At 39.3% G+C, this 26,242-nt stretch overlaps 1 protein-coding gene across 1 annotated transcript in view; it reads right to left on the bottom strand.

Moving 5' to 3' along the window:
- Positions 1 to 26,242, bottom strand: part of NOTCH2 (notch receptor 2) — a 176,504-nt gene that overhangs the window by 33,976 nt on the left and 116,286 nt on the right. Inside the window, exons 6-15 of the mRNA XM_061183611.1 lie at positions 25,115 to 25,348; positions 23,616 to 23,771; positions 22,887 to 23,075; positions 21,829 to 21,942; positions 20,906 to 21,019; positions 18,985 to 19,218; positions 15,147 to 15,257; positions 8,823 to 9,015; positions 7,321 to 7,466; positions 5,628 to 5,741 (exon numbers count right to left, since the gene is read on the bottom strand). Coding sequence (XP_061039594.1) covers positions 5,628 to 5,741; positions 7,321 to 7,466; positions 8,823 to 9,015; positions 15,147 to 15,257; positions 18,985 to 19,218; positions 20,906 to 21,019; positions 21,829 to 21,942; positions 22,887 to 23,075; positions 23,616 to 23,771; positions 25,115 to 25,348 — 1,605 coding nt within the window. The remainder of the gene's footprint in view (positions 1 to 5,627; positions 5,742 to 7,320; positions 7,467 to 8,822; positions 9,016 to 15,146; positions 15,258 to 18,984; positions 19,219 to 20,905; positions 21,020 to 21,828; positions 21,943 to 22,886; positions 23,076 to 23,615; positions 23,772 to 25,114; positions 25,349 to 26,242) is intronic.

The raw sequence follows: 26,242 nt of genomic DNA, 5'->3' as shown, positions 1-26,242 counted from the left end.
CAAAGAAAACAATAGCAAAGATCAAGGAAACTAAAAGCTCGTTCTTTGAGAAGATAAACAAAATTGATAAACCTTTAGCCAGACTCCTCAAGAAAAAGAGGGAGAGGACTCAAATCAATAAAATTGAAATGAAAAAGAAGTTACAATGAACACCACAGAAATACAAAGGATCATAGGAGACTACTACAAGCAGCGGTATGCCAATAAAACAGACAACCTGGAAGAAATGGACAAATTCTTAGAAAGGTACAATCTCCCAAGACTGAACCAGGAAGAAATAGAGAATATGAACAGACCAATCACAAGTACTGAAATCGAAACTGGGATTAAAATTCTTCCAACAAACGAAAATCCACCACCAGATGGCTTCACGGGCAAATTCTATCAAACATTTAGAGAAGAGTTAACACCTACCCTTCTGAAACTCTTCCAAAAAATTGCAGAGCGTGGAACACTCCCAAGCTCATTCTATGAGGCCACCATCCCCCTGATACCAAAACCAGGCAAAGATATCACAAAAAAAGAAAATTACAGGCCAATATCACTGATGAACACAGATGTAAAAATCCTCAACAAAATACTAGCAAACCAAATACAACAACACATTAAAAGGCTCATACACCATGATCAAGTGGGATATATTCCAGGGATGCAAGGATTTTTCAGGATCCTCAAATCAATCAATGTGATACACCACATCAACAAATTGAAGAATAAAAACCATAGGATCATCTCAATAGATACATAAAAAGCTTTTGACAAAATTCAACACCCATGTACAACAAAAACTCTCCAGAAAGTGGGCATACAGGGAACCCACCTCAACATAATAAAAGCTATATATGACAAATGCACAGAAAACATCATTCTCAATGGTGAAAAACTGAAAGTTTTTCCTCTAAGATCAGGAACAAGACAAGGATGTCCACTCTCACCACTATTATTCAACATGGTTTTGGAAGTCCTAGCCACGGCAATCAGAGAAGAAGAAGAAATTAAAGGAATCCAAATTGGAAAAGAAGAAGTAAAACTGTCACTGTTTGCAGATGACATGATACTATACATAGAAAACTCTAAAGGAAAAAAAAAACTCTGAAAAACTACTAGAGCTCATCAATGAATTTGGTAAAGTTGCAGGACACAAAATTGATACACAGAAATCTCTTGCATTTCTATACACTAACAACTAAAGATCAGAAAGAGAAATCGAGGAAACAATCTCATTTACCATCACATCGAAAAGAATAAAATACCTAGGAATAAACCTACCTAAGGAGGCAAAAGACCTGTACTCAAAAAACTATAAGATACTGACGAAAGAAATCAAAGATGACACAAACAGATGGAGAGATGATACCATGTTCTTGGATTGGAAGAATCAATATTGTGAAAATGACTATACTACCCAAAGCAATCTACAGATTCAATGCAATCCGATCAAATTACCAATGGCATTTTTCACAGAATTAGAACAAAAAAGTTTACAATTTGTATGGAAACACAAAAGACCCCAAAAAGCCAAAGAAATCTTGAAAAAGAAAAACAGAGCTGGAGGAATCAGGCTCCCTGACTTCAGACTATACTACAAAGCTACAGTAATCAAGACAGTATGGTACTGACACAAAAACAGAAATACAGATCAATGGAACAGGATAGAAAGTCCAGAGACAAACCCATGCACCTATGGTCACCTAATCTATGACAAAGGAGGCAAGAATATACAACGGAGAAAAAGACAGTCTCTGCAATAAGTGGTACTTGGAAAACTGGACAGCTACATGTAAACGAGTGAAATCAGAACACTCTCTAACACCATACACAAAAATAAACTCTAAATGGGTTAAAGACCTAAGTGTAAGGCTGTATACTATAAAACTCTTAGAGGAAAACATGGGCAAAATGCTCTTTGACATAAATCACAGCAAGATCTTTTTCAATCAACCTCCTAGAGTAATGGAAATAAAAACAAAAATAAACAAATGGGACCTAATGAAACTTAAAAGCTTTTGCACAGCAAAAGAAATCATAAACAAGATAAAAAGACAACCCTGAGAATGGGAGAGAATATTTGCAAATGAAGCAACTGACAGGGGATTAATCTCCAAAATATAGAAATAGCTCATGCAGCTCAATTAAAAGAAAACCAAAAAACAATCCAATCAAAAAATGGGCTGAAGATCTAAATAGACATTTCTCCAAAGAAGACATACAGATGGCTAAAAAGCATGTGAAAAGATGCACAACATCACTAATTATTAGAGAAATGCAAGTCAAAACGACAATGAGATATCACCTCACACCAGTCAGAAGGGCCATCATCAAAAACTCGACAAACAATAAATGCTAGAGGGGGTGTGGAGAAAATGGAACCCTCCTATACTGTTGGTGGGAATGTAAATTGATACAACCATTATGGAGAACAGTATGTAGGTTCCTTAAAAAACTAAAAATAGAACTACCATACGACCCAGCAATCCCACTCCTGGGCATATATCTGGAGAAAACCATAATTCGAAAAGATACATGCACCCTAATGTTCACTGCAGCACTATTTACAATAGCCAGGACATGGAAGCAACCTAAATGTCTATCAACAGAGGAGTGGATGAAGAAGATGTGGTACATACATACAATGGAATATTACTCAGCCATAAAAAGAACGAAATAACGCCATTTGCAGCAACATGGATGGACCTAGAGATTGTCATACTGAGTGAAGTAAGTCAGACAAAGACAAATATCATATGATATCACTTATCTGTGGAATCTAAAAAAAGGGGCCAAATGAACTTATTTACAAAACAGAAATAGAACCACAGATGTAGAAAACAAACTTATGGTTACCAGGGTGTAAGTGGGGGGCGGGATAAATTGGAAGATTGGGATTGACATATACACACTAATATATACAAAATAGATAACTAATGAGGACCTACCGTATAGCACAGGGAACTCTACTCAATACTCTGTAATGGCCTATATGGGAAAAGAACCTAAAAAAGAGTGGATATAGGTATATGTATAACTGATTTACTTTGCTGTACACCTGAAACTAACACAACATTGTAAATCAACTATACTCCAATAAACTTTTTTTAAAAAGGGAGATAAAGTTGTTTTTAAAGTCAAGTTACAACACACACCTGTCAGAATGACTATCATCAAAAAGTCTACAAATAAAAAATGTTGGTGAAGATGTGGAGAAAAGGAAACCCTTGTACACTGTTGGTGGGAAGGTAAATTGGTACAGCCACTATTGAAAACCGTATGGAGGTTCCTCAAAAAACTAAAAACAGAACTACCATATGATCCAGAAATTGCACTCCTGGGTATATATCTGAAGAAAATAAATACACTAATTCAAAAAGATACATGCACCTCAATGTTCAAAGCAGCCTTATTTATAATAGCCAAGATATGGAAGCAACCTAGGTATCCATCAATAGATGAATGGATAAAGAAGATGTGATATGTGATACACACACACACACACACACACACACACACACACACACAGAGGAATATTACGCAGCCATAAAAAAGAATTAAATTCTACCATTTGCAACAACATGGATGGACTTAGAGGATATTATACTTAGTGAAATGAGACAGAGAAAGACAAATACTGTATGTTATCACTTATATGTGGAATCTAAAAAACAAGACAAACAAATGAATATAACAAAATCGAAACAGACTCACAGATATAGAGAACAAACTAGTGGTTACTAGTGGGGAGAGGGAAGAGGAGTAGGGCAAGATAGGGGTAGGGGATTAAGAGATACATACTACTACGTATAAAATAGATAAGCTACGTAGATATAATGTACAGCACCAGGAATATAGCCATTATTTTGCAGTAACTTTAAATGGAGTATAATCTTTAAATATACTGAATCACTATAGTGTATACCTGAAACAAATATAATGTTGTAAATCAATTATACTTCAACAAAATAAAGTCAAATTACAACTAACTTAATTTAAAATTTTATCCTAAAATTTTGTATTCAGAAAGAAAAAAATATTACCACAAATTTTCATCAATATCCCTAACCAGTTTTTAATGTGTCTGGTCAGAATAATGGCTCACAAGGAAAGGCAACGTTGCCTAGTTCCCTTCATGCTGGCCAAATTCAATGACACTTAGAACACTTAGTGACACTTAGCACTGAAATTTTAATCTGCATAGGTTTTCAGTCTAATATAATTTCTCAAAATTCACACGTAGTAAATTCTTTTAATAAGATCCTAATACATAGAAAAACCAACAGCCAGCATTAGTCAAATATTCTTATAGTATCTGAATAGCAAGAAGACAAATATTTTCAAGATGATCTGTGCACCTTAGTCATATTCAGGTAAGTCTATAATGTGCCTGAGCATAGTGACACCTGCTTATATCTCCCTACAGCCATCAATTCTCAGTCTTTATGGTTGTAAGTGAGACCATCTGCTCAGTACCAACAAATGTGATCAGCACTATCCCTGTGAAATGGCATTATTTAGACTGTCTGTCTGGGGATAGCTAGGGATCTCCGATAACTTTGATTTTATCAGTCAGGCTGGCTAAATGCACTTTCCCTGCATGAATGTTTCTTCTAAAGAGGTGGCAAAGATAACAATGTAGTATCAAGTCTTTCAGGTAACAGAGGCATGCTTCTGGCCACTCTGCCACTCCAAACAGCCTAGAGTCACTGGCAACAGCTATAATCAACAGCTTAAGACTCCAGGGGAGCAAGAACTCAGCCACGCTCCTGCCTGCATGCTATGCGCTGGAGAAACATGCAAAGTCATTGCCCATGTTTCTGTTTTGTTCCCCACAGATGAAGAAAATGGCCACACAAATACAACCAATCACAAGATGGCAGTAATGAGGCAGGAGACTACAAAGAAACGTCCAAGCACACTCCTAGAATACCACCTGAAACAAAGAACACCTGATATGCAATGAAGTCACACCCATGTCTTCTGAGTGTGCGATCGCCATCCAAGGGGTAGTACCTCTCTGAATAAGATGCAGTGGCAATGAACGGGAGGAGAAGAATGACAAGAGGACAAGCTTTGGATTCAGAGAGACTTAGGGACAAATCCTAGATCTACCACTTACCTATGTGACCTTCAGCAAGTAACCTCTCTTTGCCTCAGCTTCCACATGTATAAAATGGTGATAGGAACTTCTAAATACTTTGTAGAATTATTGTGAGCACTAGATCAAATAATCCAAAGTATGTAAAGTGTCTGGCACATAGTAAATGACCAATAAGTGGTAGTTGTTGTGTTAGCAAAACTCAGACTAAGAGCACAGGCCATAGAGACTCTGGGTCCATTCAAATAATGACTAGGCCATCAGCTATGTATCAATTCCAGCCATATATAATTTAAAAAAATTTTCAAACCCTAAAAAATAAAGGCAGCAAATGAGTTTCCCCACCACTTGCATCTAGAGAGGCCACAGTGTTTTCTCAGAGCTGAAGACCCAGTCAGTGAAGGCAGGAATGGTGACGAGGGAGTGATTCCTCAGAGTGGCATCACTGCCCCACAGACCCCATCTCTGAGACCCAGAGGTTTGGAATGACAAGGCAAGACCAAGCAACCCTTCTGGTCCTTGCACTTGCAGGACTCACCTGTGTATGGCAGCACACAGTGGCAGGTATAACCACTTATATCATCAAAGCAGGTTCCTTGGTTCAGACATGGATTCGAAGCACATTCATCAATATTCACCAGACAGTTATAGCCTGTACACAGAAAAGGGGAAACACCAAAGACAGTGAAACTTTGTTACCCTCCTCATTATCTCAGTTACTAAGCAATCCTCTCAGTGGTAAACGTTAAACACCTCAGAAATTGCATTAACTTCTTCAGGCCACTGGAACTCCTGTTCATTCATTTCAGTGTCAAGTCCCTGACATAGTCAGTCAGTAAAAAGTGCTTAATCCATCAAAAAATGAATGGAAGAACAGTATATTCTAATAGCTTGAAAGTCTAATGCACCTCCAAACATAACTGATTTCTCCATTACGGACCATGAAGTTCATTAGGGTAAAGACCTACTGCTACATCTAAATAGAAGCTCTTTCTATACAGAGTATCTGGTCAGGGCTTAAAAACAGCCTGTAAGTTATCAAGGGATAAAATATTCAAATACTTAATCAAAGCCTCTGATTTATGCCCACTCTTTCAAACGCACAGTCTCTACCATTGATGTGGTAGGGCTTCCTGAAGTCACAAAGCTGTTTCCCCTGATCCAAGACACGAAATCTACTCCCACTATGAAAAAGAGAAAAGTAAGGAAGCATTCATGGGGACAGGACTGTACCAAATGCCACACGCCTTTGTACCTTCAGTAGGGCCTGACACAGAGCCTTAAAACTGAGGAACTACAGCACTGTACAAAAGAAAATGATGGTCTAGGAGTACAGAGGTCTGGGTTCAAACTGTACTCTGCTACTCAATAGCCGTACAACTTTGGACTTTACATTTTGATTTTGATTTTGTTGATCAGCAAGTCTCAATGAGACAAAGGAATAAAAGTGTTTTTAAATCTATAAGTTTCTTTGCAGATGTAATATATCTGAATGTCAGAAAATTACTGACTAAAGTATGGTCTCAGAAAATTTTCAAGTAATCAAATAAAGTGACACTGAAACATACTGATGTATTACAGTAGCCTGGCACAATTTTTGAGAGGTGAAATCAGTGACCATATGGATAGCGAAGTACACATGTGAATGATTTACCCACAGGTTTCTCTCTCTTGAGTATCTAAGAAAAAAGCAATGGGAGAAACACAACAGAGACAACTCAAAACGTGATTTTACACAATACCCACTATTACGCATTTTTCCAGAAGGCCACAGGTGACTATGTATCATCTAAGAATATCTTAATGTGTAAGAGAATTTGTTGGAAAGGTTTTAAATACATGGATTCTTCCACGATATTATTGCTACAATTACAGTAAAACAAAATTTTCATTCTACTACCAATATCTCTTTCGAATTATCATAGAATCAAGCCTACACTGGAGCTTATAATTAGAACACCTGTCCAAAGTTGTATAAGTGGAGTTCTAGCTGCTCACCTTAAATGGTACTGTTTCAATAACTCACCTCTCTGCTAGTCTGAAAATAGAATCCATGTATAAATCTATTTATGTTTTTATTCCCCAACTGCCCTATAAATATTAAGTACTCAAATTATGTTTTCTATATGAATGAGTAGGAAAAAAGGGAAAGGAAGAAGTGAGTCAAGCCATATGCACCAACAGAAAGGCAGAGAGAGAAGGGAGATAAAAATATGCACTTCTGCTTTCACCTTTAAAGCCCTTCTTGCAAGTGCACCTGTATCCATTCACCAGATTGTCACAAGTTCCTCCGTTCTGGCATGGATTAGAAAGGCATTCATTTCTGTCCACTTCACAGTTGATGCCAACCCAGCCTGCATCACAGAGGCACTTGTATCTGAAAGAAGACAGAATTATTTACTGTTGGGGGATGAATGTACAATTGAGTCATAGTTGAAATACACCATTCTGAAAAAATGAAGGACCAAGGAACTCTTGGGTAAGCTAATCTCATTTCTGATCCTCTATGGACCTATACTTGGGTCACCATGTGTATCATGTGGGCCCATCTGGAGCATTCAGTAAACATACCTTCCTGGCCCACAAAGATGCTAGAGAAACTAAGTAAGTATAGTGAGTTTTCATATGTAAACAGTGGTTGGTACAACAAATCAGGACAATCTGAAAGACACATTAACACAGATAAATCTGCAGTTTCTTTTCTTCTATATAAACTAAAAGTAACACAAGCCTTAGGATCACTTGTTTCTGGTGTAAAACAGACACCCAGGAAGTAGGGTAGTTATCAGAGACACTAAGCCACTCTGAAGAGCTCCTGGGATGTCTGACTTCTGAGACCATGCTTTGTTCTGACCTGAATCCCTGCCCCCAGAAAGCACTGAGGGTACTGAGCAGGAAAAGGAACAAAAATGAAGGTATTTGAAATATATGCACATTGTTCACAATCTGAACATCATTAGCACTTAGAATGTGGTATCAGGAGATAATAGCCTCCTAGTCTGGAGATCCTTTAAAAAAAGTAGATGGGTTGGGATTCTTTGAAGGCTGCTATACTCTGAAACAGGAATACTGAGTTAATTCATCTTGGAAATAACTTGATTTCCTATTTACCTCTAAATACACTCTTTGTTCTTTCACCTGTTGTAAGCATGGCAAACGGTAATGCCCAGAGTCCTGTCCTCTGGCAAGCACAGCAAGAGTACACGACTGTCTCATGGAACCTAACATCACACTCTGTGATTCTAGAAAATTACTTACCAACACATTATACAACTCTCAGGGGCTTGCGAACTGTGAACATTTCATCAGGACCATGTCTAAAGTTAGCTGAGACCAGATCTACTTCAGTGGCACCCACTGGTACCGTGATAGAACAGAGTTGGGCTTTTTTTTTTAAGCAGGAGGGAAAATCAAATAGAACATCCCTCAGAACTCAATCTTGTAATAAGTACTAAAAGTGCAATTGCCAAAGACTCATAAAATTACCCTGGATTCCTCCCATGTGCTGACTACCCACATGAGGAAAGAGACATTCCTCCTTATTTTCCACCTACTCAGTCACAGAAGGTAGAGAAGAAGTGGCGATTTGGAAGACTATGACGCAGACTACCAAAATCTTCAGCGAAGTCTCAGCTCAAGTCCTGACTGACTTCTACAGGGTATGGCCAATACTAAAACTCAACTGGCTTGACACAAGTCAATAAGAAACTGTTAATACATGACAGCTACTCACCCACTGAGGCCCCCAGTACAGTTTCCATGGACACAGGGATTGCTCAGGCACTCGTTCACCTGTGAGTAGCAGCTGGGATGATGGGGCCCCTCAGGGCATATACAGCGGAAACCGTTCACATCGTTGATACATGTTGCACCCTTGCGACAGGGATTGGAGGCACACTCATCAATGTCAATGTTACATCTCTGCCCTGTAGAGAAGGGAGACAGTTTTTGTCAAATACAAAATGCTTAGGGAATAGACACAGACCTATGAGATCTATTGTGTTGATACCTTCATCTTCATAGGCTATAAGATGCCTTGGGCACCGCATGTCAAGACTTAAGGAATAAGACATACAACAGCACTTAGTGCCATGCAAGGAAGGAGCAAAGGGCACTGTGCTTTGATAATAAAGCTAACAAAATGCTGGAACAGTGTTGTACTGTTTTGACATGCATTTCTTCACTCCATCTTAGAAATGGGGAAACTTTACAAGGATTCAAAGAGAACATCAAATGTTACCAAGGTTGGCCGCTCCTCTTGTTGCTGCTTGGAATACTCTCAAAGGAGCTTTCCTTATCACTGCTTTCAGCTGGTTTACTGCATTCATTTTTTCAGTTAGTCAATCTCTTACATTTCCATATATGGTAAATCTCAATTAACAGGAATATTTCGTGAGTAGACTATTAATTTAATGGTTAAATTGGTTAAAAAGAAAAGCCATTTAACTTTCACTTTTAGAGTTGTATTAATCCATCTTCTGCCTCAGGAAGAAGAGTATTCTAAGCATAATTTTATTGTTCTCTGATCATTGAGAAAACCACCCAGGGTCTCTCAATCTAGACCAGTGGTTCTCAAACTTTAATGTGCAAAAAGAGTTGCTAAAAGTACTTGTTTTAAAAGGAGATCCTTAGAGCCCCAAAACCACATTTTAAATAATGTAGGTGATTCAAATACTACATTTTGAGAAACTCTGATGTAGATAATTATTAGTAGTTTATCATCAAATAATAATGTAAATGTTCAGAATATATGAAATTGAACTGAATATGTTCTTCCTCTAAAACATATCCAAGACTGCACTTTGAAAAGATGTCTGCTATAACATACTTCACATTTATTTCTTTAAGTGGAATAAAGTATGCCAGTTACGTAAGAGTTTTGCTTTGTTAAGTTTTGAATAAATGAGATTTAACTATATATTCCAAAATGATATAAAATTTTAAAATAACCCATAATTCTGTAAATGAGTGGCAACAAGCAACTGCTATGAAGGAATTTATAAATTTCTAAGAAGACCATTTTCTCATTTAGATAAAAACAGGCATTTTCATTTAAGAAAGAGCAACCCTGCATTTAGAACAGGAAATTCCAAATGAAATAGATACACACCCCTTTAAAGTATGGGCATTAACATTTTTTCACCCTCCACTGCTCTCTAAACCATTATTGGTGGTTCTTGAGGTAAAAACCCATAATCTGGTAGTAGTTGCTATTTTCCTCTTAAGTGTTTTATTAATAACTTATTTTAAAATACTACTTTCTTAGCTTCAACCTCTGATTTTTTTTTTGGTGTTTGCCACTGGCACCAAGATAAGAGCCAGAACTCTTCAACTGGAGCACTATCCTCAGCCTGCAATCCAGTGGAGAATGAGAGGAAAAAGCCTTTTCATTTTCTGTCCTTTTTTTGGGAAGACTCTTCTCAGAAGCCACTCCTCTCACATTTCCTTCATTTGCTTTTAAAGCTCTTTGCAGAATCAATTTTCAAGTCATCTTTAGCTGAGAGGGTTAACTGCCTCTTTGTGCAGTCTACTTGGTGGACCGACAGCTGCTTCACTAGCAAGGTCCCATGCTTAAAGTAGCGTTAGAAACCCCAGCATCAGAAACACCCAGCATAAGGTTCTGTGCCTTGTTGGGCTCAGTAACTACTGAATGAGAAATTAACCAATGTTTCTTATCTTGTAGGTAGGTGCCCAAAAAATTAGTATTTAATGAATGAAAGCATGGTATAGTCCAGACTCGAGAGTCTGGTGTTGGACGTCAGAAGTTCCGTATGTGATTCTGGTCATTCATTCAGCAACATTTTCTAGGTGTTCCCTCTGTGCTAGACACTGTTTTAGAAAATGCTGGCTAAAAAGATAATTAGGGAGGTCCCTGCCTTCTGGGAACTCACAGTCCTAGCAGTGTGACTCACTAGCTAAGACCATGGACACATCAAGCTCTTTCAGTTGCCTTATTTGTTAAATGAGGATAATAAAACTTCCCTATCTGCTTTCTTTGTTTTGTTAATTTTTAAATTAAGACATAACTGACATATAACATTGTGTAAGTTTAAGGTATACAATGTGCTAGTTTGATATATTTTATATATTGCAATATGATTACCACCACAGAGTTAGCTAACACCTCTATCACTTCACATAACTATCATTTCTTTTGGGGGGGTGAAAACAATTAATATCTACTCTTAGCAATTTTGAAGTTTATAATGCAGTACTGTTGACTATAATCACTATGCTATGCATTCTATCTCTAGAGCTTATTTATCTACTAGTTGCAAATTTGTACCCTTAAACAATATCTCCCCAATCCCCTACCCCCAAGTCCAGACCCTGGTAAACAGCATTCTACTCTCTGGTTTTATGAGTTTGGCTTTTTTATATTCCGCATATAAGAGATATCATATAGTATTTGTCTTTCTCCGTCTGACTTATCTCACTTAACATAATGTCCTCAAATTCCATTCATGTTGTCACAAATGTCAGGATTTCCTTCTCTCTCACGGCTGAATATTATCACATTGTATATACACAACATATCTTCTTTATCCGTTCATCCATTGATTTACACATAAGTTGTTTTGCTTTCTTGGCTACTGTGAATAATGTTGCTATGAACATGAGTGTGCAGATACCGCTTCGAAATACTGATTTCAGTTCCTTCAGATATATACTCAAGTGTGGGATTCCTGGATCATATGGTAATTCAATTTTTAATTTTTTGATAACTGCCATATTGTTTTTCCATAATAACTGTACCATTTTACATTTCCATCAACAGTGTATAAGAATTCCCTTTTTTCCACATCCTTGCCAACACTTGTTCTCTCTTCTCTTTTTGAGAACAGCCATTCTTTCAGGTGTGAGGTGATTATCTCACGACGGTTTTTTCATTTCCCTGATGCTTAGTGATGTTGAGCATCTTTTTCAGGTACCTGTTGGCCATCTGTATGTCTTCTTTGGAAACAGAAGGTCCTTTGCCCATTTTTCCCCCTGATTCTAAACATTTGTTTTCCTTCGTCATTTATACATTTTTTGACTGTTTCTGATGAATGCAGTCTGGGTTCCGGATCATACTCTAAATCTTTGTAAAGGCATGATCTCATTTTCTACCACCTTTGCCACAACTCAGTGCTCCTCACTCTCCTTGTGCTTAGCGGTGTGCCTGTTCAGGATACGCCATTATTCGCTTGACTAAGGGCTGGAGAACCAAAAGCAATTGCATGTTCAACATTTATAAATTTATAATTTATAAACATTTATACACCTTACTCCTGATTAGAAAATACTGTAAGAGATTTAGAGAGAGACAAGACTGTAAACCTCGTATCTATTTTTTAAATTGTATTTTGGTGATTTTATATAGTTGTATAATGACATTGTAATGAGGATTAGCTATATTGGTAGCTACTCATGATTAGCCTTTCAAATGCTATTTGAAAATCACTAGGGTTTGGTAGACGGTAAAGCTTTCAAAACCTCACCTGTTTCAGATGATACTGGATTTCAAAATACAAATAATGATTTACAAGTTAAAAATACAATCAGTCTGTGGCTAAATCATGTAGCTCTGAGAATTGGAGTGAACATTGCCAATATCCTCTATCTGGAAATTACTGGGTATTTTCCAATAATATTTTCCAAAACTGGGTATAGCTACTCCTGACTAATGTGTTTTCATTTTTAATTGAGCTCTAATTGGCATAGAACATTATATTAGTTTCAGGTGTACAACATAATGATTTGATATTTGCATATATTGAAAAATGATCACCACAATAAGTCTAGTTAACATCTGTCACCATACATAGTTACAGAATTCTTTTTCTTGTTATTTGCCCAATTTCTAATTGGATTATTTGCTTCTTTACTATTGAGTTATATGAGTTCTTTGTATATTTTGATTATTAACCCCTTATCAGATACATTGTTTGCATATATTTTCTCCCACTCTGTAGGTTGCCTTTTCAACTTATTGTTTCCTTTGTTGTGCAGAAGCTCATTAGCTTAATGTAGTCCCATTTGTTTATTTTAGTTTTTGTTAACCTGTGCTTTTGGTTTCATATCCAACCTATGTACTTTCATGGACTGTTATAAGAAGTCAGCAAAATAATGGACATCAAGGTGAAACTGAAAAAGTAATTTATAAAACTGGAAAGTATTCTACAGAAGTACCACATGATTTCTTACTTTTCCTATTCAATCATTTAGTATAAAGAGGTCTGCAGAGAACAGAGAATCTAGTCTTAAAAAAAAAAAACCCTCCCTTAAATCTGTTCAAGCTGTTATTAAAATTGTAATTAAAAAATAGTAGTATTAAAATAAAACAAAGGCAAGACTAAAACACCTCATATTTACAGGTCATGAGTATATATCACAGTTGTCTCTGATATTTTCAGCAACTGACTTAAAAAAACAAATAGGAAAAACAGCCGTAGAAAACTGTTCCAAGAACAGGGTACCACCCAGTAACCAAAACATTCCATTTCTTGGTTATGCAGTTTCATGCTACACCTTAAGTTTATTTTAGAATATTTTTAGCCTATGTCCTCCCTCTTTGACCTTCCTGATTTGCTAAATGTTAAAAAGAGAGAGCATATGATTCACTGACATTTCCAAAAAATTTAAGACCAGTCTAAGACTTACAAATGTAAAAAGAAACCACAGCAGGCACCTACTTAGGCTGTCCAGTGAAGTGAGAATGAGTACGGACTCTAGAGTAGGACCCCCTGGGGTGGAATGCTGGCCACAGTGCACTAGTACTGTTACTTAAGCTCTCTTGAGCTCTGGGTTTCTCATCAATACTGTAGAGATAATAATAGCAGTGACAATTCAATGAGGTTAGGCACTTAATTTAATGCCTAGCTCAAAACAAGGCCTTGAAAAATGCATATGTCATTCTATCTAGCAGGAATTTTTGTGTATTCAGTTGGCTGTCACTTAATGTTGGAGTAACACGTTTCAGGACACAGAAGTATGTCTGGCTATACCAGCAGTGCTGGGCACTAGATATAAGAGCTTTCACCACACCTGTCTTCTGAGTTATCTTCCATTGAACAGAGATTACGGTGACCCGTGTGGGCCATAAACATTCCTCTCTCATGTCCACAATCACACCAAGCAGTGCAAAGTCTTGTGAAATACAGAGAGAGGTAAGTTTCCGGCAAGCAAGAGGTATCTCTTCACTTGGCTCTGATGGCCTTTTGACATCATAGTTTAAAGAACTCCATGGGAAGTTTCTCACATTGGTTGCAAATGACCACATGGTATTTCTTAAATGGTAACATCATTATGTAAGTGCCTGCTTCTATGTGGCACTGTCTAGAAAGAATGGGACAGGCACATTATATGCTCTCTGATGGTGCCATTAACAAACGGATGTGTCAGTAAAAGCCTTCAGTAGAGGCTCAGTAACCTCTAGCACTTTTTGATCAGGAGGGTAAAAGATAAAGGTAATCTTATTAGCAACAAAAGAGGTAAAAGAGAAGATGCATGTGAGTTTGTGTGTGTGCACACATGGTGTGTGTATAAATGTTCTAGCTGCTTATAATTTAAGAAGAATTATAACCAATTTTATTTTAGTCACTTACCTTCTTCCTCCTAGAGAGAAAAAAAACCTCTCTGTGCTAGCCAAAAATAGTTTGATCCTCCCAAGTTTTGGCCTTACCCAACAATCCTCCATAAGAGGAAGTACTCAGAAAAAAGCATTTAGTGTTTTCATAGAATTTTACCTTGGCCTTGCCTTTACAGAAAGTATTCATTACTAAGTGTAGAAAAATAAGGGTGGCTTTAAAAGCTATATAATTCAAGTCTGAAAAGAAATTCTTTTCAGGTAGTTATAAACACATGGCCTAAAAACCCTAACTAATGAAAAGTTTCATGTTACAGTTTAGGGAAGCCCTGTAAGTAGAAAACTGGGCCAGAGAAGCACAGAAACAAACTTCCAACTTTCCAAGAGACAAAGAAATAGGAAATATTTGAAAAGTAATTTTCCTTTAGATGTCCTTTTCCCAAACTGATGGGGCTGAGGGAGGAGTCACCCAACAAAAAGGAGCATTACCTGTGAATCCTGGTGAGCAGACGCAGCTATAACGATTAACGCCATCCATACAGACTCCGTGGACACAAGGGCTACTTGCACAGTCATCAAAATTGATTTCACAATTAACACCTGCAAAGATGAAAGCAAAGAGAAACCATGCAATATTAGCACAGAAAATACCAATGATCTCTGCTTGTGATGCTAGGTGTTAAGAAATCTGAAGAGTATCCAGCCAACCCTGAATACAGGAAAGTAGCAGTTCTCAAAGTGCAGTCCTCCAGACCCCATCAGGGGCATCATGAGGTCAAAATGATTATATTAACCATACTAAGCCACTATTTGTTGTTTTCATTGTGTTGGAATTTGCACTAATGATGCAAAAGCAATGGGGGTAGGACTGCTGGCATCTTAACAGGAATCAAGGCAGTGGCACCAAATTGTACTAGTGGTCTTTTTATTCTTCACCTCCATATACGCAGTTAAAACAAAACAAAAAGACAGTTTCACTTAAGAATGACTTTGGTGAAGCTGTCAAAATTATTAACTTTATAATTTGATTATACCTTGACCCTTGAGTATACCTCTACTGTTCTGTGTGATGAAATGGAAAATATACATAAAGCAATTCTGTGGCATGCCAACGTTCAGAGCTGTCTCCAGGAAAAGCAGTTGTGTGATTGTTCGAGTACTGAACTGAAACAATTGCTTTTTTCATGGAATCCCATTTTAATTGAAAGAACAACTGACAGACAAACCAGGGCTATTCAGACCTAAGTATGTAGCAAACATTAAGTGAGAGAAATAAACCTGCCATTTCAAGGAAAACAACTGTGACGATACTGTGCTCCAAAGATAAAATTTAAGCTTTCACATGAAAATTAGAATTCTGGAACTTGTATCTACTACTATAAGCTCGATACTGACTGTCCCTGTGATGGGCTAAAGTTCAGGATAAAGAGTCTGGTAACTTCCTCCTGGGGTATGCTGCCTTCCTCCTGGTCTGTTCCTCAGATGAATGGTAGAGTTTGGCTCTGTTTAGGAAGGTTTAATTGTAGATATGGGTAACTAAATAGTAGAGATACACCAATCACGATTGTTACCATTATTCTCTAAAACTACTCATGACATTTCATTATTTATTTAACATGAATTTAGTGATGTGGTTGGGTATCATAGTAGAAGAATATCTTGGTAGTTTAAAAAGTCTAAAAATAAAGCCTGATAATTAGGATATAAACTAATAAACGAAACTTCCACAACAAAATGCCATAGTTTTTATTCATTCACACTTTATATTAATATTTATTGATAATAATTATTATATTAACAATTTGTTGGGCCATTATCATGAGCCAAGTACTCTGCCTCCTACATTCTATAACTTTATTCTCCTCACTCCACTGCCAAATCAAGTTGTGTTACACCCATTTTATCACGAACTTGCACAATTGCGTCAGCACAGTTAGGATGTGAACCCAGCTCTCTGGATTCCATACACTTCACCACACCATACTGGTCATTCTGTGATTAATGAGGCTATACTGCCTTACTAGCCACAGATAAGGCAAGGCTTCAATATTCCTTGATTACAAATGGATGCCTTTAGGAGATGTGTCTAGCCCTTGTTTGACAATCCCTGTTTACTCACAATGGACCAAGGCAGGCCCCAAACAGCCATGGCGGTCCAATGTGACTCTGCCCCCAAATCCATGTTTCATTCTAGCAGGAAGAGACACCCAGCTCAAGCTGGGCCAATGAGATTATCTCACTGAGACGTTGCAACATGAACCGGGTGACCTATGGTCTGCATGTGGCCCTTACTTCCTGCTCATCCCCCCAAAGCCTCATTGTTCGATTCTCACTTGGCATCTGTGAGATACTTCTGTGTGCTTTCACAAAATTCTTTCTGCTTGTCTGTTTTGTAGTTGTTGTTTGCTTGTTTGTTGATGATTCTTTTAGCTAGTCAAGGTGGTTTCTGTGACTTGAAACCCCAAAAAACTTACTTAAGATCACAGGTATCAAAGGCATCAAAAGTGATCAAAAGGCATCAAAAGTGATTCTGGGTAGTGTACTGCACTTTAAGTACTTAGTGAGTGAGAAACCACAATTATAACCAGCAAATTGTAAAGCATCCCTCTATCCACACACTCATCCAAACCCCAATCTACCAACTCAGACTATATTATGAATGGGTTGTGGATTCTTATTCTAGAACTCGAGAGTCTATTCATAATGATTGATTGAATGAATCCTTTCACCCAGGCTCCTGGTACATGCCAGGTCTTTCTCCACCCATTACAGGCCAAGATCTCTTTATGCTGCCTGCATCTCTTTGCTTTAATTCTCCAAACAGCCACAGGAATGGATTTGGCAGTTTTCTGAGAGAACCAGGGCCTTCCTTCTCTATGCTGCCTGCACACCACTGATATTCACTGCTTGCCTTTCTCACTGACAGCTACTTTCACCTTGACTTCTCTGTCCCCCCCAGGGAACACACCTGACCCAACCCGGCATAATGATACAGTCCCAGAGAAAACAAAGTGCTTGCCAGCCCACCACTCACCCAGGTGTCCGGTACATTTGTTGTAACAGGAACGACAGCAAAGCCTAAAACAGCCCCACCATTCTAAAGGCATCCATTCAATTGCTTGTAAATCTCTCAAATTTCTTTTCGTACTGCAATTTCTCATGTCGGGGGACCAGCCCGGAAGCAAATTGCTTTTGGAAGGTTTCACAAAGATCTATTCAGCTCTTTTAGTGAGTTATCTAAACGTGGGGAGGGGGAAGGCATTTTCAACTGGGAAGGCATGGGATGTTTCTCGTATGCTTGAGCAACTCAAAAAGGACTTTGTTTTCAAACTTGGCATGTACGAGTTCCTGAATGAAGACCAGGCCTTTGACAAGTTTGATGAAATGGATTTGGAAATAACAAGATGAAATGAGGGCAGCTAACCTCCTCCCCCACCTCTGCCCCCTACATAGGCCATTTTCCTTAAATGTAAAATGAGTTCTCAATAAATCACTCCTCGTATTGGCAGGCTCCCTTCTAACAAAGGCACACACTAGTTAATCTTCCACTAATACATTTTCCTTTGATCGGAGACACAGAACTTCTCTGTCCATTAACCACAGTTGTGACCGTAATTATTCCTCGAATAAATAAAACAGGATCTACTGAAACCTGTGAAATGCTGCTGCCTGAGAAAACAATCCAACATTTCCCCAGCAAGGAGCAGCACGCCCTCACGACTAACAAGCAGTCATTCAACTGGAGTCAGGAAACAGCAAGGAACTTGGGATGGGAAATGGCAGCTCTGCATTCTAACTGACAATGCAACGTGTTGCAAAGTCTCTCCTCTCCTTTAGCTTCCCCCCCGCCAAATGGCCAAGGCCCACCAGAGAAAAATATCAGGAGAAAAGTGTCACATGAAAGATACTGGACTCTGAAACAGAGGTAAAACTATTGGAAGAAGTGGAGGGAGGGAGGGAGGGAGGACCAACTTCATTAACCTGATTGAGGTGGAGGTTAAAGAAAAAAAGACAATCAAATCAAGCCACAAAGGCAAGATGGTTTTCAATTTTAAATAATAATTTCAATTTTTTGAAGTGGTGTGCCTCCTTTTAATGAAAAACACATACACAAAATCATCAGCTTTGCAAAGCTATTGTCTCTAATTTCTCTACTGGCTAGAGCCATCTGCCTCTGAGACTTTTCTGGCTGTGGCTTTGGCTGAGCTTCTCAGAATCAAGACTATTTTTTAGGTATCTAAGCATATGCCAAGAAAGTCTGAGACATCTGCATAAATTGTTTCTGAAAAACAGTGAAAACTCCAAAGGAAATACAGCATGGGCTTACCTGATGTGCCTGGCTGGCAGTTGCACTGGTAACCATTTACCAGGTCGATGCAGCGACCCTCATTCAAGCAAGGGCTGCTGTAACATTCATCTATCTGGTCGCTGCAGATGGCGCCCATGTACCCTGGATTGCAGATGCAGGTGTAGGAATCAATTCCATCCTGACACTGGCCATGGTGGCAAGGATCAGGGTCACAGTTGTCGATGTTCTCCTCACACAACACACCAGTGAATCCTTGGAAGAAATTGTACCAAAGATGCTTAAAAACCAAGGCAGACATTGCATACCGGAACATAAATGTAGCCGGCATCCACTTATCCTACACATCCCAAGTCCTAAACAATTCATACTGCAGGCAATGAGCAGTTGGAACTGAGTATTTGCATTGATTTATAAGGCAAGCCTAGAGAGTTTTGTTTAAAATAAAGTTTTTCAAGTCAGATCTGTAGAATTCATATAGCTTTTTCTAAATAATCAATAATTTCATTGCAGAGATTCATTTTGCATCTTCATTTCATATTGGACTTCAGTGGGGAATAGCTCTCAATATTTTTCCTTAATATATTTACCTCTATATTCCTTTCCTCCCAAACCCAACTGCATATACAGGTACTATATTAATGGTTTCATGTACCTTATCTTCCCAATTCTGACCTGAGAGGACAGAGAACTTTTCTCTGTTCCTCTCAACCTCCCAGGGATCTATGCATATACAGTAAGTTTTTAATAAATACTTGTTAAATAAAATGAATGAACAAGTTATGACAGTTAAAAGAAAAGGGACGAATAAAAGTTCCTTTATTCAACATTAAATCCTTTTAAAAGACTCTAGGAGGGCTCTCCTCCCGTTTAAACATGAGTTCAAGGTTTGTAAATTCTCTCCAATGAAGGTTATTCTCCACAAGCATAATCTGGCCAGAGGAAGACAAAACCTGAAACCTCTCCAACCAGAGACAAACATTCGTGAAAAGAGAAGAAAATTAAGTGGATCATCTGACAGGGCCCTCTCTAAGTAGGCCTAATAAGTGGTAATGTTCCAATACTACTGAAATAGTAATTCTCTGTGTTTATTGTTATGACTTAGTTTGCTTTTCTGTGACCACAAAAAAAAATCATGCACATGATGCTTAAAATCCTTTAAGAATCCATCTTCTAAAATAAGAAAAAATATCTTGAATTATATTCATAACTCTTTTCTTAAACAGTCAGATGAAAAAAGAAACTGGGAATTCACCTTTTCTACTAATTTCTAGTCCTTTTCTACACAATGATGGTCTGTGCAGAAGCAAATGTGTAATAAGGGACATTTAGCTTATTCAAATCCACTCCCAAATTAGAAATGTCGCCACAGATCAGAAATGTAGAATATTTGTAAACATTCTTTTTGACCCTAGTAGCAGAAGTCAGGAAAGAGGACCCAAACTTTCCCAGACAGAGCTCCCTCCCCTGTTCAAATACACATCCAACTCTCAAAGCATCAGTCATCTTTTATGCAGAAAACCTCTGCACTTGCACACCACTGCCCGCAGATTTCTAGGCCTTTGTTCGATCACTTGCCTCAAGAAACACAGAGACAGGTCTCCTGCTGAGAAGCCCCAGTGAAAAATGGCTTTCAACTGGAACTCTTCCCTTTTCCAAAGGAGTAGGTCAAGCCAGCTGGAAACTCACCATCGCCAAAATCTGCCCCAGAAAGACAGGGGCACCAAATGGAAATGTCCAGGCCAGGCCACGATTGTGGTGAAGGAGGTGGGTGTTGTAGAGGAAACAGTGAGAGCAGCAAGAAAGAGGCTTGGAAGAAGCTCTTTCTAAATCCAGAGCAGCCCATGTTAGTGGACTGGCCTGGCAGGGCAGCTAGAAGAGGACAGTCTCCTGTTTTGTTCAGGCAGACCTACCAGGGGAATAAGAAGTGAAAAATTCTTACCTGTGGCGCACTGGCATTCATAACCATTTGGGTGATCTATACACTTTGCCCCGTTCAGACATGGGGTACTGGAACAGTCATCAATATCGATCTGGCAAACTGGCCCAGTGAAACCTGAAAAGGGTACAGCGATGACACAAGTCAAAGGATTATCCTATGTCTTCCTTACTATGAGAATGATGCCCAAAGAGAACTGGGTTGTTATTGGCAGGGGTTATACCCGTGCGTCAGCAAATGTAGAATTATTCTCCCCAACAGGTAACTAGGATAACTTAGGGTGAGGCTCAGGGCATCAGAGGTACCTGTGTGTCTCTCTACCTTTTTCTTCCCAGCACAGATTTCACTTCTCATTGAAGTAGGGACTGAATGGTTATAGGCAGAGCCCCCTAACAAGTGAATGTGGCTTCAGAGGAACTGGGACCTCCTCTCTAGAGAAACAAGAGAGGCTCTAGACTCTGGCAGAAAACTTAGCATGTCTTCAACAACAGCTTTGGGGAGCAAAAGGAGAGATACAGCGTTCTCTGGAAAGAATTGCCTTGTGCTGTTTCTGTACCCATGGGTGAAATGTCTAAAAATAATCATCTCACAGAAAGGTTTCAAGAATATGACCCACAAGAAAAAATAAAATCCTGAATAACCTAGAACTAAGGCTTCCGTGAGGTATGAACTTTCCCAAATGTACACACAGACAGAGAGGTCATGGGCCATTCAGAATAGACTTGGACTTCTGGCCACAAAGGATTTGGAAGATACACTAGCTGAAACAAATCCCCCATTTCTGTACACACACACTCCTATCCTGAAGCACTCACTTTAATGACTTCCTCATGTACAGCCCACACACGTTCTCTCCCTCCTCCCTTCCCTGTGGTCAGTCAGCTTTGCGCTTTCAAAGAAAACAGGGGCAGGTGGTGGGCACTTACCAGGCGGACACAGACACTGGAAGCGATTGACTTTATCCACACACTGTCCATTGTTCACGCAAGGGTTGCTCTGACATTCATTTATCTCCAGTTCACAATGCACACCTTTGAAACCTGAACAAAATGGACCACACAAGTGGCTTAGAAAAAGACAAAGGCATGTTCTAGCCAAGAAAGCACAAAGTTGCAAAGATGACTGTATCCTCTATGAGTATGAACATTTCTGCAGAGGGAAAAGAGGACTCTGCTATGATTGGAAACAGTCACTGTGAGCATCAGCCAGACAGGGGAATATTCTGGGATATCCATGTCTCTGGATAGGAGAGGGGGAAGAGGTCACCTCCAAAGACCTTGGTAAGACCTAGCATGCCGACAAAGACTGAACCACATTCTCTGATCAGTCTAGGCTTTGCTTTCAGGACAGTGCCAGGCCCACAGGGTCCCCAGTCCAAGTTCCTAAAGACCAGCTGAGTCAGAGATGCTGTTCCTCTCAGGGTGCAAGTCAAGGTCAGGAAGGCCTGCCAAGGCTAGAGAGGCCAGCACCCTCAATCAGGCAAAGCAGCCACTGGCAGCCGTCATTTTTAAGCTGGGTTTAGCTGTGCTGTCTGAGGATTCAAGCAATGGTCTCTGCAGAAGAGTTCCAGAGTATAACAAAGCATGTGTATCTCACTATGAGATAAATGGCAAGTTCCTATACAATTATGGGTAAAATTATTTTCTATAAATGGAATGGTATGCTATTTGTAACATATCAGGGGATAAGGAAAGCTTGCTATTTAAAGAATTTTTATGATAAATCCTTTATTAAATCAAAGTATACTTGCATTTTTAATATCTTCTGAATTTTTCTCTCACATGTATCTGGGTTTTGACATAACGGGATTGCTTTCCATAGCTCTAAGAATTCTAAGATGGCCTTACTCCTTAAGGGTCCCCTTAGCGGGGGATTAAATGGTAACAGAGCTTATGGAATTGCCACGCTATACTGAGTGCTTTGCCTAAGAGAAGCACAGTGCAGTGCCTCCTGTCTAGATCCCACACACTGATGGCCCATGTACCTGGCATGCACAGACATGTGAAGCCTCCAATCTTATCCAGACAGGTGGCATCATTCTTGCAGGGGTCTGAATGGCACTCGTTGATGTCCATCTCGCAACGAGGCCCTGCATAGCCCTTCAGACACTCACAGTGGAAGGCACCATCTGTGTTCACACATTTTCCCGCATGCTCACAAGGATTGCTATTGGCTGGAAGACACAAGCACCAATCACCAGGATCAGAGCACTTGATGGGAGTGTCCACAAATGTGGACTACAGAAGTGGGTCAGATTATTAGCATTAGGGCCAGGTCTTTAATAATCTGGTTCTCAATTTCCTATTTTCTTCTAATCAATCAATCAATAAGAAAGTAAGTAAATAAATAAACAAGATGAAGGAAGGAAGGAGGGAGGGAGGGAGGGAAGGAAGGAAGGGAGGAAGGGAGGAAATAAGGAAAGAAAGACAAACTAGGACAACCTCAACTCTTGTGAGTCTCTACTGTTCTTATGCCCAAACTGTCACTAAGGTAGGGCTTTATGTTAAGAGTCAAGTACAAACCTTCTATATATTTCAATTCCCAGAATAGAATATATGGTTACACTGAAAGGTTAGCTGTGAACAGTGGGCACATAACAGGTGAGATCCGAGGTTTGGGTGAAACATGCTCGTAGAGTAAAATGCGCTTCAGCTTAAATGCTTGCTGAGCTCGACAGACACCATGAGGAATCGGAAAGGTTCTGTGTACTCACCCATGGCACACTCATCCACATCTTCTGTACAGTCACCCCCTTTGTAGCCTTGTGGACAGGTGCAAATATACTGCCCATTCAGAGGGTTGGTATCACACAGTGCCCCCTTATGGCAGGGGTTGCTGATGCATGCATCATCCAGATGACATAAGAGACCTGTTACAGGGTGGGGTAAGGAGAAGAAAGAGAAAATGTCCCTTACTTGGGGAACAGTTTTCTCTTTCATGGAGGAGGGAAAACCTTATGACTGGCACATCAAAATCCAATATGAAGATTTAGAGGCAATTTCCTGACCCTATCTTAGGGACATGCTGCAGCCAGCAGCAAAGCAAGGAGCTTCTGCAGACAACCCCGATACTCTGACCCTGAGCCCTTAGCTGGACCCCTCCCCAAGGGTAGATAAAGTGAGGCCATAAAGTGAGATGGTTAGATGATGGAGACAGGAAAAGGGAGATATACTTCCCATTGTGCTGTCATGTTTAACAAATAAAAATAGAGGACCCCCAGTTCAATTTGAATTTCAGAGAAACAACAAATAATTATTTACTGTATGTCCCAAACATTACATACATCCTATGTTTTATTAGGCAACCTACTTTCCCAAGATCATGCTACCTGATGATCTTGGGGCCACCTGCATTTCACTAGCCTCAGAAGAAAAAACCAGCTGAACATCATCAGCCTATACTCGGGCAGCTTTTTAATAGTGTCAACATTCCTGGCTCAAGTGCCCTCAGGACTCTGAAGATATTACTAGGCCCCATGTTCTGCATAGTTCACATGGGAACTGGAATTTCCAGTCTGAAATTAGCTTAAGAAGAGGTGACTAAGGCTTCTTCTACAAAGCTGGAGGTGGGGCTTTTGGAAAGGCAGAGATATAAGAACATTTCAAAACTGCTAGGCACAAAGTTCTCTCACTAAGCAATCTCCTTCCATCACATTCCTCCCTTCATTGCTCTATTCCTAGAACCAGAAGCTGTTAAACTGAAAGGCTAGAGCAATGTTAACTTTGGAGTTGGTAAAAACCTTCCCTTAGAGGACAATATGGAGAGCTGGAATGCACTTAATTGTTTCCCTCTTGCCAACTTTTTCTGAGTAAATGGATTATTTCTTCTTAAAATTAACTGCCTACATCCATTTGTGAGTAATTTTGCCTTAATTTCTGAGAAATTCATCTTAATTTCGGAGTTGCCTTTCAGCTTAAAATCTTAAGGAGGGCTATAGATGTTCCCAAGGCAATAGTTGCTAACTTTCATTTTGGGGGGATGAAAAACTGAGGTACACAGAGTTGAGAGCCAAAAGTCCTAAGGAAGAAGACTAACTTCACAGCACTTTGGCTGGCAATTACATTTCCAGAAGAACATCTTTGAGAGGCATGTTCCTACAGATGGAAATTAAAAGGACATACCCCGATAGGGATGAAAGAGAAGGAGGCAGAAATCCCGATTGCTCACCAGCCCTCTCCCTCATTTCCAGCTCTGTTCTTCCGCTGGCCTTACCTGCCTTTCCTTCTGGGCACATGCAAGAGAAGGAGGCCACACGATCAATGCAGGTGGAGCCTGGAGTGCAGGAGGCGAAGGCGCAGTCATCAATGTTCTCACTGCAGTCATCTCCACTCCAGCCATTAACACACACACAGCCATAGCCCCCATTGCGGTTGGTACAGGTGCCCCCATTCTGACAGGCATTGGGTTGCAGCAGGCACTCATCCACATCCTCTGTGCAGAACTGTCCTTTGGGGGGAAATGTGCCTTTGATTAGGGCTCTTAAGTCTCAGAGGATTAGTACCATACCAGCCCCCACACACTCTTCACCCTCATGTGACCTGCCTGAAATTGAGGCAAAATTAACTCACAGCAGACCAGGTCCTCACATGAATTTTAAGGCCACCTTGAGACATCCATATAGTTATTCCAGGCAAATAATTTAGAGAATGTAAGTTGCCATCCCTAGAAACTCTGACACCATGAAATCTAGCCAACCTATCAAAGAGAAAATTGAGTCTTATAAGATCCTTAAATCTGATTTGGTTAAATCCCTGGGACAATGAATACATAAGTGAGAAGAGCAAGGAGAGAAGAGTCTAAGAGATGAGTAAGGACAAGAATAATGAGAAGCAACCTAAAAATCAAAGCTTTAGGGCTACTGTTCTATATCTTGACCGTATCAATGTCAACATCCTGTTTATGATGCTGGATAGTAGTTTTACAAGGTGATGTTACCATTGGGGAAGACTTGGTTAAGGGTAAACAGTATCTCTCTGTCAATTCTTATAACTTTGTGTGAAACTATAATTATCTCAAAATAAAAGGTTTAATTAAAAATAATGGTAAGGGCAAGCAAGGTAGAGAGAAGAAATTAAGGAACTAAGGACAATAAGAGCCATGGTAAAATATGAATGTGAAAGGCAAAGCCAAGATGATGAGACTGGAGCAAATACTGGATTAGTGGAATAACATGTGGGAAGCCGACCTTATGTAATAGAAGATGGAAAAGGATTAGTTTGTTCTGCCTGAAAAAGCAAACTGAAGGATGATAATAAGACCACTTCTGAATGGACTGCAGGTCACTATGAGAGCAAAGGATGGGGGACTATGGCAAAGGCTCTTAGGCCCAGTGACAATCGA

The sequence above is a fragment of the Eubalaena glacialis genome, chromosome 3 (genome assembly GCF_028564815.1).
Source record: "Eubalaena glacialis isolate mEubGla1 chromosome 3, mEubGla1.1.hap2.+ XY, whole genome shotgun sequence".
Lineage (NCBI taxonomy): Eukaryota > Metazoa > Chordata > Mammalia > Artiodactyla > Balaenidae > Eubalaena > Eubalaena glacialis.
Note: the sequence above shows the minus strand (reverse complement) of the source record. Positions and strands in the feature narration are given on the sequence as shown.